Here is an 18,865-nt window from a genome sequence, read left to right on the forward strand (position 1 = left end):
AAAGTTTTGGGATATTTTTGACACAAAACATGAATAGATCAAAAACTAACAGTAAGGATATTTTTTAACTCATTTTAAAAACTTAAGGTATTTTTAAAATTTTTGAAAATTTAAGAGTATTTTTTACACAAAGTACAAAATTTAGAAATATTTTATATAATTTAGCCTTATATCATCACAAGCATGAATGGAATTACATCAAACATAAACATTCAAAATATAAATCAATAATTTTAGCTTCAGAGGACTAATATTCTCAGGGTCAACTAAGAATCGCATTCCCTACAAAATGAAGAAAGAAGCCTTGAAAATTCTTTAGGCTCGTTTGGTTTAAGGTTTTGTAGATGCCTGAAATAGGATACTTCAAAATACTTGATAATTTTATATAAATTTAATATTTTAATAAATTAAGCAATAAATACCATTCAAGATAAAATGAATTAATTGAGAATCAATAATAATTTTAACTATAAATATTTGAAAATTAAGTGATTTATTATTAAAATTAACCAATTAATATATTTAATGAATGTCATATTAATTATAATCTAATTCTAAATCATTTTTAATTAATTAAGTTCAACAATAATAAATTTAAGTTTAATTAAATAACATAAGAAAGCATATTTCAATAAAGAATATATTATATAAAAATATGATATGCTTGAAGGGATGGAATTCCTTTACGAAAACGCGTGAACGTCGTGCAATTAAAATTCAATTTGAAACAATGTAAATGCAAAGAAATTCATACAGTTACACAGAGGTAAACACTAGAAAAGCCTATAAGCATGCTTTCTGCAAAGGAATGGAAGAAGAAAAATGCTTACCTTTCTAGAAATTCCTTCTTCATGTGTAGATCCTCCTCCACTGAAATCACAAACAGTGTCTTCCTATGAAACCCGGATCTCCATTTTCCTACTTAAGTAAGTGATTAAGGGGTTAATTAGGAGAAAGTTAAATCTTATGTTATGTAAATAATCTAATAATTTTACAATTGTCATAATAACTGTAATAATTGTCACCTTTTGTGGATCAACAGTTAGTAAGAGTGAATGTAAACTATAATGGTTAGGTATTATAATTACAATAACCATATTTGATCCTGGAGTACGAGTAGAGAGGACCCTAAAAGGATAAAAAGAAGAGAAAACCTTGAAGACTTAAATCCTGAATAGTGAAGAAAGGATTGAAGAACTGAGAAAAATATAGAAAATTATTTGGGAAAATTCGTGTGGAAGTTGCACGAAGATAAACCATATTCACAGTAGCTAACGAGATTGGAAAGAATAAGAGTGGAAAGAGTGACACCAGCGAGAGTGAAGGCAGCGAGAGAATGGGAAAGAGCAAGATTGGCTGAGCGAGAGACTGGGAGAGAGCGAAGTTGGAGAGAAAGGGTGGAGAGAAAGAAGGAGAGAGCGACGCTGGTGAGTTGGAAAGAGCGATGCTGGCGAGATTGGAGAGAGCGAAATCCTTAGCGAGAAACCTGGAGAGAGCGACACTGCTGAGATCCAAGCTAGCGAGAAGGCTGGAGAGAGCGAGATCCTTAACGAGAAACATGGAGAGAGCGACACTACCGAGAGCCAAATGAGCGAGAAGGCTGGAGAAAGCGAGATCCTTAGCGAGAGTTTGAGCGAGAAAGTTGGAGAGAGCGAGAGTGGAAAGAGCAAGATTGTGAGTGAGAAAGTGAGAAAGAGCGAAAGTGGAAAGAGCAAGACCAGCGAGAAAGTGGGGGAGAGCGAGAGCAGCCTGAACGCCTCATTCGAACGTCATGCTCACGTGATCGAAGGAAACCACCTATGCATCGAATGGTCGGGCATTTATGTGTTGAATTTGGCCACGATCTTATAAATTATGCATTGAAAACCCTAAATTGAATATAAACAAAGCTTGAAGACGTAAGGGCAAATGTCAATTAAAATTTAGGTGTCCGATTAAGAGAAATTCTTAAACCCTAAGAAATTGTGTTGGATGCGTTTGGGAAGAACACATTGAACCAAGATGAAGTCAGCCTATGTTGATAAAGGGAGGATTAAACATTTGGCCATACAGTCAAGTAGGTGGTGTCAACACCATAGGAGGTTTGGACGCCTATAAATAGAGCCTTTGGGATTTCATTTTCAAATCACAATTCATAAAATTCGTAAAAAGAGAGGGAGAGTAGAGTGCATTGGACAGTGAAGGTGAAGGAGAATGCATCAACTTGAGATGAGAAGATCTCCCAATCTACTCGAGCGTTTAATGTAATTCTAAAGCCATCTGAAAGATAAGAGAGTCTAGTGTTCATGGGCCAGAGAAGAAGCTCTAAGGAATTGGGATGGAGAATGAGGAAAAGACAGAGGGGTCGAGCTATCGGGTAAGCTGGGCCAGTCTTGATGTTTGGATGATTCCGGCTAAACCATGAAGAGTTATGAGCTAAGATTTTATGGTAAGCTTCTTGAGACATTTTAGAATAATTTTGTAGAAGGAAGTATCTTAAAATAAGGTTTAGAACTATGAGTAATCTAAGCTATAATTTGGTTCTGGATTCTAGGGGTAAAAAGGGAGCCCGAGGTTGAAAAGGGAACTATTAGAAATGCTTCTAAGCAATTAAGGTGAGTGTTATAGCTTTGATCATTAACACATAGTGTGAGTGTTATAGCTTTGATAATTAACACATAGTGTGAGTGTTATAGCGTTATACTTTCGATATATCGTGAGTGTTATAGCGTTGATAATTAACACATAGTGTGAGTGTTATAGCGTTATACTTTCGATATATCGTGAGTGTTATGTTGCTTTGATAAATAAAGAATATTGTGTGTTTATACAGTGTTGATAGTAAATGCATATTATGAGTATTCACTTAGCTTTATACTCTGATATTGGAATATATGCATTTGTAGATGCAAAGTACATGCTTTGGTAATAATATGATGCAAGACTTAAGGAAAATTTCAATTTAGCTTTCTCAACCCATGTAAAATTTAGTTGCACATGATTAAAGATAGAGACGACATGAATGGATTAAATATGAGAGGCATCATATGTATATTAAAAGTATGATTTTTTCAGTCTCATTAACTTAATGCAAATGTAAATGTAAAATAAAATATGTTAAAGAATAGAGAATAGAAATGTCAAGTTGTTGGTCGCAATCTCTTGCTTCCTTTGGCTTGTATGGTGGCTGGTGGTGCTCTCTCTTTTCAGAGAAGAAAACTGAGTTGTCACTCAAAGTACTTCAAAGATAAGCTCAAGAGGTTGGAGATGATGGTGGAAATATGGAGATTTTTTGGTAGAGTTTCGACCAATTTCTTAAAAGAAAATCACACAGTTAACTTCAATTTCAATGGTCTATTTATAAGCGTCAAAAGGGAAGCTTCTTTGCCTCTTTCCAATGATGTACTGACACTTTTATATTTAATTCCATGCCCTGTTGCGTCGATTATTCATGTCACAAATTCATTGGTTTTGCCGCAAATGTCTCAAATCGCTACCAACTTACGTCTTTATTTGACTTCCACCGCCCACGTGTTTTATCATTTTCTTTCATGTTGTTTGCTAAACACATAGTCCTCTGTGCGCAAGATTGGGCATTGATCTCATCACTTTTCATGCATCCATAGCTGCAGCTTTTGTTTCCTTGGTTGTTTTTTGCTTCATTTCATTCAAATCTTGCGTTCAAAGATGTTAGATTTTATAATCTCCAAGATTTATGAGTTTTGTAACACATAAACGCAAGGTGTGATTATCTACATGAATTTCATGTCAAGTTCATTCATTTTCCTCCAATTTTTCCTAATTATTCTTAAATAAAAAGATATAATAACTTATATTTCTACAACTTATCAATATCCCCACTCACACATCTCCACATGAATGATCATGATAAGATCATTTGTAACATTTTACAACTATTGGAACAAGTACAAAGTGGGTTGTCTTCGTAGTGTCACTAGGATAAGATACTCAGCCTTATCCATATACTACAGACTGTTCAAATTATTACTTAAATATGATCTACATGTATTTTAACTACATACATGTTTAAACTACATCAAATAACCTTGGATTTTAGTTTATTGGATTGGGTAAATGCAGACTAAATATCGAATAAAATAACATTTTATTTTATTAAAAGATAATTTGTGTACAAATAATTTACAAACTATGAAACCCACAAAATTTAGGGCATCAACCTCAACAGTCTCCCACTTGTCCTAAAGCTAGTGGGGTGTACAATTACAAAGTATAGTACACAAAGCAATAAACTACGACATACATTATACCCAATAACATCTCCCACTATGTCCCATACATGCAAACTTTCCAGGTGACCCTAAAAAACTTTAGCCGTGAGAATCTTTATATATGGATCAGTAACATTGTACTCTGAAGCGATATTTGTAACGATCACATCCCTTTGATGCACAATCTCTCGAATGAGATGATATTTGCGCCCAATGTGCTTTCCACTCTTGTGGCTCATAGGCTCCCTAAAATTTTCCATAGCACCACTATTATCATAATAGAGGGTGATAGGCTTTGACATGCTTGGAACAACTTCCAGATCTGTCAAAAAAATTTTGAACTGTACAACCTCTTTGGCAGCTTCACAAGTAGCTACATATTCTACCTCCATGGTGGAGCCAACAATAGAACATTGCTTTGTGCTTCGCTAGAGTACAGCCGCTCCGTTAAGAGTGAACACTAATCATGATATGGATTTTTTAGAATCTCTATTAGTCTAAAAGTCAAAGTCAATATATCTTGTAAGGATGAAATCCTTAGACCTATATACAACCATATAGTTCCTCATTCTCCAAAGATACTTGAGGATGGTCGTAAATGCTATCCAGGGATCAAATCCTGGATTCGATTGATATCTACTGACAATCCCTACTCCATAACAAATGTTAGGTCTAGTAAATAATATTGCATACATTAGGCTGCCAATAACTGATGCATGGGGAATCTGTCTTATTTCCTCAACCTTTTGAGGAGTTTAGGACACTATTCCTTAGATAATACAATTTCTTGTCTGAAAGGTAATAAACCCCACTTCGAATTGTGCATCGAATATCGGACAAGCATCTTGTCAATATATGATGCTTGAGGCAAGGCTAGAATTTCATCCTTACGATCCCTATGATCTGGATCCCTAGAACAAATTGCGTCTCTCCCAAATATTTCATTTGGAATTGGACGATTAGCCATTTCTTAACATCTGTCAATAGATCTACATCATTCCAAATGAATAGAATATCATTCACGTACGATACTAAGAAAGCTACTGAACTATTGATGATCTTCTTGTAAACATAAGGTGTTGAAGTTGATGCCCTAAATCTTGTGGGCCCTGTAGTTTATAATTGTAATGTACAAACAATTTATTTATCTAATAAAATGAGATTTATTTTATTTGACATTTAGTAGCATTAACCCACAAAACCAATAAACTAAGATCCTAGGTTATCTTCTGTAACTTAAACATGTATGTGGAGACATACAGATGGATCATGCTTAAGAGATAACTTAAATGGCCTGTAGTAGATGAATAAGGCTAGGTACCTTACCCTGGTAACACTATGAACACGACCCGCTTTGTAGTTGTTACAATTGTTATAAAATGCTAAAAATGATCTCACTGATCATTTATGTGGAGACATGTGAGCGGGGATGTTCTATACAAAGAATTTGTATAGGACCGGACCACAAAATGAATAGTCTTGTTATTTAATACTGTTGATAGAAGAGATTCACATTTTACCAGGATGACCATAGATGACTTGACTTGAATCCTGAGTGACTTGTAAACTCCTACCTATGAAGACAGTCCTTTGATTTGCATAGGTGAGAGTGGCTTGTATTGCCAACTCAATATGCCTTCTATTTTGGGGATTCGTCTGATTAGGAAGCTGAGAACGCAACTTCACAAGAAGAAATTCACTTCTTCTATCTAGTTAGAGAAAGTATAGAAATTTCTCTTTTAAGGGCTAATTCTGAGGCTTGAATAATGTGGCACCACACCCTCTCCTAGGCCGAGAGGGGTTTAGTCATAGTTAGACTATGTTTTATTTTTTATTAGATAGATCAGTGGTACTTAACAAGTTAGATATAACTACAGAGGCAAAACGATAATTTCGACACAGTTTTACTTACGACTAATTTGTGAAGGGTCGACACACCGTTGATTGGTTATATCCAATGGACACGGAAATATATCTGCAATGCGAAGAGTGCAGTTGTCGGTCTTTAGTAGAGTGGCCTACAGTTAATGGAAGTTGGTTAATTTAATTAAAGAGTTTAATTAATTAACCAAGTACCATTGGAACTTCCATCTATAGGTTCATAAGGTCCCCTCGGTAGCTCAACTGGAATTATTGACAATCGAATTAATTTTGGATTCATTTGAATTGTTCAAATTAATTGAGGGAATTGATTATATTTGATAGAATTAATATAATTTATTTGATACATTACATTATAAAGTTTTATTTGAGAGGAAATAAATATTTGAATATGATTCAAATATTAATGATGTAAATATGATTCATATAAATACTATAGGTTAAATTTAATTTGAATTTGTTTCATATTAAATACTATAGGTTTAATGAGAATTTCAAACTATAGGTTATATTATATTTGATATAATATAAACTAAAGATTATATATGTTATATTAGATATGACATATAGTTCAATATATATTATATAGTAAGTTAATTATTATATAATTATATATATTAACTAAAGGGGTCTTTTTAAAAATATTTAAAAATATTTACACTTTTTGCTATAAAGTATAAATATTTTTGAGATTTTTCTATTATAAGAATTTCCCTTAAGTCTAAATTAAAAAAAAAAGTTTTAAATTTAATATTAAATTTCAATTAATTAAAGGAAGAAGTTATGGAAATAATTCCTCCCCCCCCCCCCCCCCCAATTATTCTCTCATTCAATATCGTGGAAGTGGATCAGTTTCCTAAAGAAGATCTTCTTCTTCCCTAGTAAACACAAAAGGTTTGTGCTCTCGATCTCTCCAAACAATTCTCTAAAGAAAATCTTCCTCTGAAATTTAATCATCCCTCTCCTAGAATTAAGAGAAGCCTACAAAACTTCCTCATTGATTCTCAACCCTTTAGAGAATACAGAGGTTTCTGTTGTGGTGGTGTTAAACCAAATTGGATTTGGTTTGCTATTTTGACGAGTTCGTGATCCAAGAGTTTTGAAGTGTTCATCATCAAGAAGAAGGATTTGAGAAGAAATTGTGACTTCAAGAGTATGTATTACATAACCCTAATTTCTTCTCTTTTCTTTTTTTGTAGCATGTTGTAATTTTTAGAATGCATAATGGTTTCTGTCCTCTAATTTATTGTTTCTTTAAAATAATGGAATTGGGATTTGATCCTCTTCCATGCGGATGTTCGCTCATCCCTTCACAAGGTTCATCAACATTTTGGTCAAAGCATAAGACTTGATCCAAAATCAAATCTTATGTTCCAAGATCGAGATATCTGTTTCAATCCATAAATTGATCGATTAAGCTTGCAAACCATTTGATCTTGACCTTGGTTAATCAATCCCTCTGGTTTCTGCATGTATATGGTCTCTTCAAGATTACCATTCAAAAGGCAATATTGACGTCTATTTGCCATATTTTATAGTCATAATATGTAGCAATGGACAAGAGAATCCGAATAGACTTAAGCATGGCAACAGGTGAGAAAGTTTCTTTATAGTCTACTCCCTCAACTTGGGTATAACCTTTTGCCATAAGTCTAACCTTAAAAATTTTCACATTTCCATCTACACCTCTTTTTCTCTTATAGATTCATTTGCAACCTATAGGTTTTACTTATCAGGTTGATCTACAAGATCCTAGATCAAATTAAATGTTGGGTTTTATGTCCTAAAACTCGTGGTTTGTAAACAATAGAACTTCTTCTAAAAATTCAATAAGTTGTTATTGAATATATTGTTTTTTATAAATCCAATAAACTTAAGTCCCTTGACTACTATATGAGTACTTGAACTTTATGTGAAGACATACAAGTGAATCAGGTTCGAGAAAATAGTCAACATGATCTATAGTATATGAACAAGGTTGGGTGCCTTATTCTGGTAACACTATTGGATACAGCCTACTCTATAGTTGTTACAAAGGGTTGTAAAGTGCTACAAACGAAGTGATCCTAATTCGTTCATGTTGGGACATGAGAAGTAGGGGCATCCTGTACAAATGAGTTTTGTATAAGATCAGACCACGAAACTAGTCACTCTTACTTTATAACGTTGTTTACTGTTTAGGACTGACTATTTCAAAACGATGACCTAGGTAACTTGACCTTAATCCTGAGCTAACTATGAACTCCTGTTTGTTGGGGATTATCCTTTGATCGGTAAACAATAAGAGTAGACCAATTTCTCTACTTAATAAGCCTACCATTTTGGGGATAAGATCAGGTGAATATCTGGGGACATAGGGTGCAAGACAGAATTCACTCCTACCCGATTAGGGTTAGTAAGAGGTTGTTCCCTTCAAGTGTTGATTCTGGGTCTTGAACAAGATGCCTCACTCTCTCATTGGCTTGAGAGGGATTCGATTTATTGATTGGATCACAAATCAATTGTTCATTAAGGGATCAGTGGGACTTAAGGAACAAGAGGTAATTTCGAGGGTAAAACAGAGATTCGACCCAGCCGTTATTACGAACAACCTGTGAAGGGTTAACTTACTAATCATGGTTATATCGAGTGGACATAATATATCTACAGTGAAGGGAGTTCAGCTATAGGCTATAGTGGAATCACCCATTAGTTAACGAATGGGAGTTAGTTTGGTCTAATGAGTTTAGCCGATTAATCTCGGATCGTTAGAGCCCATGATCTGTACGTCCGTGAGGTCCCCCTACTAGCTCGTAAATGGATAAGCTCTAGAGTAGCGTGATAAGTTAATTTAAAACGTTCAAATTAGAATTAAATGAAATTAGAGAAATATTATTTAAATATGATTTAAATATTTGAATATGGAATTATGTAAAAATTAATTTAATATTTGATATTAAATTAATTAGAATTATTTAAATTGTTTAAATAATTATTTATTAATTTTATTAAGAAAATTAATTTATGAAATTAATTTTGTAAAATTAATAATATTTTCAATTTTATTAAAATAATTGATTTATGAAATCAATTTTGATAAATTGAAAAAGAAAGGAAAATCACAAAAATGGAAAATTGGTATTTTCCATTGTCTTCATCAAGTAGCTCACTAACAACCCACTTCTTCTCAAGCTTCATTAACTCCAAGCATGAGCTGCATCTCATGCAGCAAATCTCTTTGCATGAGGGTCTGCAATATATTGAGGAGATTGGAGTATTTTTTAAGTAAGGCAACCGATCGAATTTTTCTGAAAAATTCGAGAGAAGAAAGGTGTTCTTCATTTGGGTTGCAACTATGAGCTTGTCTCTGAATTCATTTAATTCAGGCTTATTTTGAGTCCCACTACTCAATCTAGAACACCAAGAAGATAGTAGAGAAGAACTTGGAGTGGTCTACAATAAGATACAGAGAAGATTAGCAGCTAGTTTCAAGCTTTGAGGAAGTTTTACAAAGGTATATCTTGAAACCCATTTATTTCTGCTATAACATGCTTTCATTTCTACCAAAATTAATGAATTAGAGTTCTTATGGATCATGGTCACTTCTGTTGCATGATGGTACGTTCCAACATTAAAGTACATAAACTCAATTTTGAGATCCATAGTCTTAACCCAGTCATCTCAGCCCACATCATTCATTGCCTGTTTATAGGTCGATGGATCCTTAATGTTGCCATCCGATATGACAGTTAGGGTTTCTGTTAAACCCATATAATGAGCAAGTGGGTTTAGAACCCTCCCACTATGTCGAGGCACCGTCGACTCTTGAGGTGGATGTGCTTGACTGGATGAATCAACATCAACAACTCTTGTTAATGTACTAGCTTCTTTAACAACTCTTGTTGAAATTTCAATAGTTTCATTAGAAATTTCATTCAACAACATCTTATTGCATGGTTTATGCTCCCTGATGTGGTTCTCTTCCACAAATATAGCATTTTCGACACAAATATTTTATTTTCTTTAAGATCATAGAAGTAACCACCCCTCGTTTCCTTTGGATAAACTACAAATAAGCACAATTTTGAACTGGTTCCAATTTCTTTGGGTTTGCCTCAAACACATGTGTTGGGCAATCCTAAATCCTGAAGTATCATAAACTGCCTTTACGACTTCTTCATAATTCCAAACATGTTTCAGAACGCTTTTGGATGGAACATTATTCAAAATATAAGTTGCATTCATTACTGCATAGTCCTGAAACGAATTAGGTAAATGAGCATAATTCATCATAGACCGAATAATGACTAACAAGGTTCTATTTCTCCTTTTTGATACACCATTTTGCTAGAGTGTACCAAGTGTTGAGCGTTGAGATGCGATTCCATGTTTTATCATATAGTTTTGTAATCTCAAATCCATATACTCTCCACTTCGATCTGATCAAAGTGTTTTAATAGTTTTACCCAATAAGTTCTCAACTTTAGCCTTATACTCTATGAACTTTTCAAGAGCTTCAGACTTATGTTGCATTAAGTAAAGATACTCATATCTTGAATAATCATCTACGAAAGAGAGGAAATATGTAAACTCTCCTCTTGCCTTAATATTCATAGGACCATAGAGGTCTGAATATACAAGTTCTAAGGGCTCTTTGGCTCTATAACCTTTCTAGTAAAAGGTCATTTTATCATTTTGCCTTTAAGGCATGACTCACATACAGGTAAAGAGTTTTCTTCTAACTCACTTAGAAGTCTACTCCTAACCAACCTCTCAATCCTATTGAGATAAATATGACTCATTTTTAAATGCCAAAGATTGGCATTTTTCTTAGGAGAAATGTTTGTCTTTTATGTTGAGTTGTTGTAGTTCTTAACATTTCAGTATTAAGAAGCGCTTTAGTTGCTAACGGTCTTAGTATAAACAAATTACTCTATAAATTTGTAGAATAAATTTTAAATCATTCTTATAAATAAACATTTTATTTATATGAAAATTAACAGAGTACTGTTGTTCTAGCAAAGTTTGTACAGAAATCAGGTTCCTTCTTCAAATCAGGAATCACATAAACATTGTTCAAAACAAGAAAGGATTTCTAAAAGAGTAATTTCATGCCTTCTATTGCCACTGGTGAGACGAAATTCCATATTCCATCCCGCACCGATATCTCGACAGTTTCGAGCTGCTACCAGGAACTAATTCTCTAAAAGAAGAACAAACACGATTAGTGGCCCCTGAATCAACTATCCAGTCTAAATCATCATTCCCCATAAAATAAGTTTCTAAAACCAGTTAATCGTATTTACCTTGCTTGGCTTTCTTTTTCTCTGCCAAATACTTGGGACGGTTTTGTTTCTAGTGTCCCTCTTAGTTGTAGTGGAAACAGTTTTCGTTGGTAATCTTGGACTTCTTGCCCTGCACTGAGTTAGTTTTATTCCCCGACCTTCCTTATTCTTCTTCCATTTCTTTGTGCCAGATAAAAAGGCACAGACTTAATTCCAGAGGTCGAACCTCTGTGGAACTTCCTAGAGGAAGTGACAACATTTGCCTCTTCCTTTTAGCCCTTGACTTTCATCAGGGACTCAAAGTCGGTATCTCGTTGAATTTATATCCCCTGAACTTTGGATGTTGGATCAATTGAAACTCTAAACTAATAGTTGTATCAACTTAAACCCTGAACTTTTATAAGTGTATCAAATTAAACCTTCCATTATATTTTATTGGATAGACGACGTGTGAGACTTGTCATTTTATCAATTAGATCTCTAAGCTTACATAAGTGAATCAATTTAGACTCTAATTAAGATTTATTTGAATATCCATTCAAATATAATCATCATTTTGATAAATTGACATAATTTACTTATAAGAATTTATGCATTGATGATTTTTTAAATCCTAATAAAGATTCAAAATCGATTCACTTACAATAATTTATAAGCTTAATTAAAAAAAAAAAAGTAAATGTGTTTGTCTGACATTTGAAACTAAAGGCTAGAACGCACATCTCAGTGCGAATGCCACGACTTCTAAGGCAAGAACGCATGCAATATATGCACTAAGTCTATAAGACCTACACATAAGCCTCAATTCTTATTTATGTGATGACGAAATGACACACACACAAATAAGGCGACCATATAATATCATTCCCATCTCTAGGATGCATGTGATGCAAGTTGATAAACAGAGCTTATCTCTAAGTCCCTATCTCTTATTTATGCAATTCTAATCTTTCTCTCTCGAGTCCAGATTCTAACCTAGCTCTCTCGAGTCATTAGGTTCTTTCTTTAGACTCTCTCTCGAGTAGCTCTAAAGGGTATTTGGCACAACATAAAACAAGAAAATCGCAAGCAATGAACTTCCTAGGTCATGTTAGCTTAGTTTTCCTCAACCCATTCGACTAGTTTAGCTACTCATGCGTGCTAAGAGAGTGAACAGATGTAGAAATAGAACTTCCATTGTATAAATATAAAGATGAAGTACAAAATAACAATGCAAGTATAGAATAAAGGGCCTCGAAGCAATCTCTTACTGCCCAAGCTTTTACACTGATTTTTACTCGTGCTCAAAAGATAATCTCGCTCTCGTGAGAATTGGCCCGCTCTTTGCTTCTTCGCCTCAAGGTTCTCTCTCGAGTTGCCCTAAGCGATCTCCAGCGTCACCACTCTTCTCTTGCTTCGCCTTAAAACGAAAGGAAAACTATGCACAAAGACGAGCAAACAGAAGTATGAAATCTCTAACTGCTGAACTCGTGAACCCCATTTCTGAAGAATGCCCTTAGTATTTATAGAGCATCCATGGTGAAAGGCTTCTCTCTCATGATTGTATAGATGGGATGGCTTTAATTCCTTATTAATGCGCCAAATAATGGTCACCGAAAAGTTGAGTGTACTTGTGATCGTTAACGGCTGTCAACTTAATTCGGATTCAACTGTCATTAGCTTTCTGTCCCATTGCGATTAATTAGCCTTTCACCCAGATGCGCCCACCATGTTGCGCTGACCAGGTTGCGACGATCCTTTTCGGGCGAATGTTTGTGAGCACAATCATCGAAAAGCCTTGCGGTGAACTTGCGCTCGACCGATGATTTCCTATGATCAGAATTCTTGCATTGCGTCAACGTATATTCTGCACAAAAGTACAAAAATCAACTGTTCTAATGTGATGAACGCATGCGACCGCAATATTATGAAATTGATGCTTAATGGACGCAAATTAACATATTTCATCAACGCAAACCAACGTTGTTCAAGAACTTAGCACTATGATAACACGCATTTCTGCCCGTATCACACCCCCAAATTTAAACAATGCTTGTCCCCAAGCTAAAGCTAAAGATTCCTTTAGTAAGTCAAACGCAAAGTTCTTTTCCTAGATTTCTCAAGGATACTTCGTTCAAATCCTATATGCCAAAATTTCCTTCAGTCTTATTCAAGTCTCTTCTTAAAATATTTCTAAGACCTAGGGACTGCAAGCTTAACCTTCAAAAGGACTTTACTAATTTCAAGAACATCGCATGATTTATTTCAAAAAGAAAAATTTTCCATCGGGGTGTCAAATGATTTTATCCTTGCATATTTCGTGACATTATTATTTTTTTCTGACCTTGCACTGATCCAAGTGTCTTGCCTTCGTTTTGGCTTGCCCCCACGAGTGTCATGCGAACATCCAACTACGAGTAATGCATTATTTCTCAGACTAAACTCATACCTATTTGCCAGTGGAGTTGCAGTCATTTATTTATGCGTTGATCCTGGTGACTTACTCTCGTTTTGGTTTGCCCCCACGTGTGTCATACGGACATCCAACTATGGGTAAGTGTCTTTCACAACTTAACTCTTATCAACATGGGTTTCCCATTGCGTTGACAGTGGAGTTGTTAAAATTTTTTTTTTTTAAAAAAAAATAGCAAGGTCGAAAATAAATACCTCACCTTCAAATTTAAAATACGGCAATGTCCTCATTGCCAAAAGATTGAAATGAGTCATGTGATGTTCTTAGAATGCATTGTAAAGAGAGTTTGAAAGAAAGCTAACAAACCCCTAACTTCTAGAAATATTTCATGAGGTGACTATCTTAAGACTAAGTTGACTCTAGTATATACAAAAGAAATATAAGCATATTTTTCATCATTGAAATCATACTTCGCAAAGAAACAGTATGTGGTGATTCACTAAATTTATCTACGTCAAATGATTGCGGTAATCAAAGAGGATGCGGTGATAAAGCTTTTAAAACTAACATGCAATGTGATAGCACAAAATTTGAAATAAAGATAAGGAAGAGTACACCCCCAAATTTGCGTTGTTGCCAACGTTGTGTATTGATGCATCCATCTTTGCAGCGATCTCTCTTCTATGGATTGCGGTGACAGAGTGAGATGATTTGCTGCTTCATGTAACATCCCTGCAATCCTGTGCCTTAATCATTGTAAACAAACAAAGAGAGGGTCAAATGATTTAAAACAAAACAAGAATTTTTTTTTTTTTTTTTAGAATAAGAACAGTTAGATAGATAGTCAGTAAAACAAAGTAATTGCGGTAATAGATAATAACGAGTAAGATAAAAGTTCATGAAGTATTTGATGCAGGAAAAAGGATATTCAAAAGGACTGCGTCCTTGGTGAGATTGAATCATATAATACTCAAGGACCACTTATTTCAGGCTAGTTTGTTCACATCCATGGTGGCTTTTCTCTTTTTTCTTTGTCCTCTGGGATCTTTACTGCCTTAATCCGGAGTTTCTCCCCATGAATCCTCATTACAATTTCCCCATTGTGCACATCAATTTGAGCGCGACCGGTTGAAAGGAATGGTCGTCTCAATATGATGGGCACATCTTCATCCGCTTTATAATCCAAAATGAGGAAGTCTGCCGGCAAGACGAATTTATCGATCGAACAGGAGAGTTTCTTTTGTGGGCGTAAGTGTGCCGCCATTCAATTGTTTGAAGATTGATAGCGGCATTATGTTTATACTTGCCCCAAGATTGCATAGTGCTTGGCCACTGTAGGTCCCTCCGATAGAGCATGGGATAGTGAAGATTCTTGGGTCGCCCATTTTAGGTGGGATCATAGCATTTTGTGCTGCAGCCACTATTGCGATCTTTTCTTCCTCATTTTGTTCCTCTTTCAGTCTTTACAGAGTTGCTGGTGGTTGGACTTCTTCTGTTTCAAGATTTAGAGGTTTAAAGGTGGATGCAACTTCAGGGTCCATTTTCTCGGGCTTCTCCAAACTATAGGTCAGCGGGTCTTCAATTGTCACCGCAATCAAGTTGGTCGCGATGGGCTTCTCCCCTACTTCCGCAGTCATGTTGTCACTTAGTAAGGAGACTACTAAGCATTGTTCCTTCCCGTTACCCCCAGCATTGCGAGGGAGCTCAATTGAGCTCGGCAACGCTCCTTGCGGTCTGTTTTTCAGCTCCCCCACAATTTGTCCCATTTGGATTTCGAGATTTCTAATGGATGTAGCTTGATTTTGAAGCACTTATTCGTTTTTCTAAATGTATTGCTTCAACAAGCTTTCTAAGGACGAAGATTGCGGTGATTGTGAGCTGCTAGCTTGGCTAAGCGCTGGACCGTTGTTTTTCGGGAAAAATCCAGATGGCCCTCCTTTTTGTGCCATAGGTTGAAGGCTTTGTAGTTGATTTTTCCACGTAAATTTGGGTGGTTTCGCCACCCGAGGTTTTATGTATTGGAATAGGGATTATCTCTCATGAATCATACCGACTGCGGGTTTGTTGGGCATTCCTCCACCGGGTGAGCATCTCCGCAAATGACACAACTTGTGGTCGTTTGAGTAATTGCCTGACCTGCCCTTTCTTCACTCCCGTATTATTAATTGTGATGCCTTGTATTAAACTCATCATCGCAATCATTTGATTTTTTAGGGATGCGATGGCCCCATTGTTTGCATCATTTTCTCTTATTCTTAATCTCTGATCGCTTTCCCGCCAATCCTCATGATTTTTGGAAATGCGATCAAGTATACTCTTTGCCTCCTCATATGTTTTGTCGAGCAAACCACCAGTGGTTGCCGCATTGGCAGCAGTCTACGAAGAGGGATTCAATCTTTGGTAGAAAATGTCCATTTGCAGGTAGTCTAGTAAGCCATTGTGTGGACAGTTTCTTACCAGCCGCTTGAACCTCACCCAAGCATCCTTGAGCGATTCGTCATCTTCTTGTTCAAAATTTGTTATTAATTTCCTTCTCCTAGCATTCTCAGTTGGTGGGAAATACTTCTTCATAAACTTTTCCACCACCTGTTCTCACGAAGTTATCTCTCCTGGTTCGAGAGAATATGCCCATTTCCTAGCCTGATCACAGAGAGAAAATGGGAACAAAGTTAGTCGAACTTCTTCGGCAGAGATGTTCGGGAACACAAAAGTATTGCAGATTTCAATAAAGCTTCAGAGGTGGGCGTACAGGTCTTTGCCATGCCTTCTTTCGAACTGTCCTACAGTCTGGATCATCTGCAGCATCACCGGCTTCATTTTGAATCTGCTTCCATCAAGAGCAGGCCTCATGATTCCCGGAGAGAAATCATAGAGGTTTGGAGATGCATAGTCCCTAATGGGTCTATTGCAATCGTTTGCCAATAGGATTGGATTCGCCATGACATTGTTATCATTTGGTGCTCCATGTCCAAGCTACTCTGCCATCTCTTCTTTATCTAATTGTTGTTGTTGTTGGCGGTCTCTCAATCTCCTTCGAAATGTCCTCTCAATCTCTGGGTCGTAATTCGCCAGAGATTGAGAGTCTGCAAAGAAATCAGAAAAATTACCGTTAGCACACTATTTTACTGAAGTCCCAAGCAACGACGCCAAAAACTTTATGCTTATTTTTATTGAAGTGGAAATGTGGATGATATGCATTGATGAAATTGCGTTGTGCACTCAAGTTTCCTTAGCGGAATCCAAGTGTAAATTCCACTGAGTTTCCTGGTAAGTCCAGGGTCGAACTCAGGGACTTGTGAAAATAGGTTGCATTGGTAATTTTTATGAAGACTTTGAGGTAACCGGATAAATAAATAAAATGTTGGGATTGTTGTTTGCGATGATCAAAAATAAACAAATGCAGCGGAGTTCGAAAAGAGTTGATAACGGGAAATGCGATGAGTATGCAGTGAACGGGTTGAGAAAAGTTTCGGCTAATACTTCCTAGGATGCGTTCATGCTATGTGATCATGCAGCATGCATACAACAGTAAACTACCTCTCGATGCGAATGCCACAGCTTCTAAGGCAAGAACGCATGCGATACATGTGCTAAGTCTATAGGACTTACACATAAGCCTCTATTCTTATTTATGTGATGACGAAATGACACACACACAAATAAGGCGACCACCTAATATCATTCCCATCTTTAGGATGCATGCGATGCAGGTTGACAAATAAAGCTTATCTCTAAGTCCCTATCTTTTGTTTATGCAATTCTAATCTTTCTCTCTCGAGTCCAGATTCTAACCTAGCTCTCTCGAGTCATTATGTTCTTTCTTTAGACTCTCTCTCGAGTAGCTCTAAAAGGTATCTGGCACAACATAAAATAAGAAAATCGCAAGCAATGAACTTCCTAGGTCATGTTAGCTTAGTTTTCCTCAATCCATTCGACTAGTTTAGCTACTCATGCGTGCTAAGAGAGTGAACAGATGTAAAAATAGAACTTCCATTGTATAAATATGAAGATGAAGTACAAAATAACAATGCAAGTATAGAATAAAGGGCCTAGAAGAAATCTCTTGCTGCCCAAGCTTTTACACTGATTTCTACTCGTGCTCAAAAGATAATCTCGATCACGTGAGAATCGGCCCGCTCTCTGCTTCTTCGCCTCAAGGTTCTCTCTCGAGTTACCCTGAGCAATCTCCAGCGTCACCACTCTTCTTTCATTTACTATCTAAAACTTTTGACGTGACATCTGATCCTTACTCCCTCACTCATAGTAGTATGCTCCGCCTTAAAACGAAAGGAAAACTATGAATAAAGACGAGCGACCTGAAGTATGAAATCTCTAACTACTGAACTCGTGAACCCCATTTCTGAAGAATGCCAATAGTATTTATAGAGCATCCACGGTGAAAGGCGGCTTCTCTCTCATGATTGTACAGATGGGATGGCTTTAATTCCTGATGGATGCGCCGAATAATGGTCACCGAAAAGTTGAATGTACTTGTGATCGTTAACGGATGTCAACTTAATTTGGATTCTATTGTCATCAGCTTTCTGTCCCATCACGATTAATAAGCCTTTCACCCAGATGCGCCCACCATGTTGCACTGACCAGGTTGCGGCGATCCTTTTCAGGCGAATGTTTGCGAGCACAATCATCGCAAAACCTTGCGGTGAAGTTGCACTCGACCGATGATTTCCTATTATCGCAATTGTTGCATTGCATCAACACATATTCTGCACAAAAATACAAAAATCAACTGTTCTAATGCGATGAATGCATGCGACCACAATATTATGAAATTGATGCTTAATGGACGCAAATTAACATATTTCATTAACACAATCCAATATTGTTTAAGAACTTAGCACTACGATAACGTACATTTCTACCCGTTATCACCGAGCCTGCCTTAATTATTTTTTTTAATAATTTTTAATAATAATAACAATAATATATATATATAACAGTGGCTTAGCTACTATTTTATTTTTATAACATTTTTTTACTTTTTTTAATTTATTTTATAATATAATTATCTTAAACTTTTTAATAAATCTAAAATATTTTTAATTATTAATTTAAATAAATAAAATAATAATAATAAT

At 35.8% G+C, this 18,865-nt stretch overlaps 1 protein-coding gene across 6 annotated transcripts in view; it reads right to left on the reverse strand.

Moving 5' to 3' along the window:
* Positions 1-685: 685 nt before the first annotated feature.
* LOC120071937 (uncharacterized) overlaps positions 686-18,865 on the reverse strand; it is a 32,506-nt gene continuing 14,326 nt past the window's right edge. Inside the window, exons 4-5 of one of the 6 annotated variants that reach the window (XR_016528005.1) lie at positions 14,382-14,512; positions 12,534-13,220 (exon numbers count right to left, since the gene is read on the reverse strand). Coding sequence is in view for 5 of the 6 variants with exons in the window: in XM_090311395.1 (XP_090167521.1) it covers positions 16,790-16,849 (60 nt within the window). In the remaining variant the exon portion in view is untranslated. The other 5 variants (XM_090311396.1, XM_090311398.1, XM_090311402.1 and 2 more) reach the window with 5 other exon arrangements.

This window comes from Benincasa hispida, chromosome 2, assembly GCF_027475165.1.
Source record: "Benincasa hispida cultivar pf3 chromosome 2, pf3_genome.v1.1, whole genome shotgun sequence".
Taxonomy (NCBI): domain Eukaryota; kingdom Viridiplantae; phylum Streptophyta; class Magnoliopsida; order Cucurbitales; family Cucurbitaceae; genus Benincasa; species Benincasa hispida.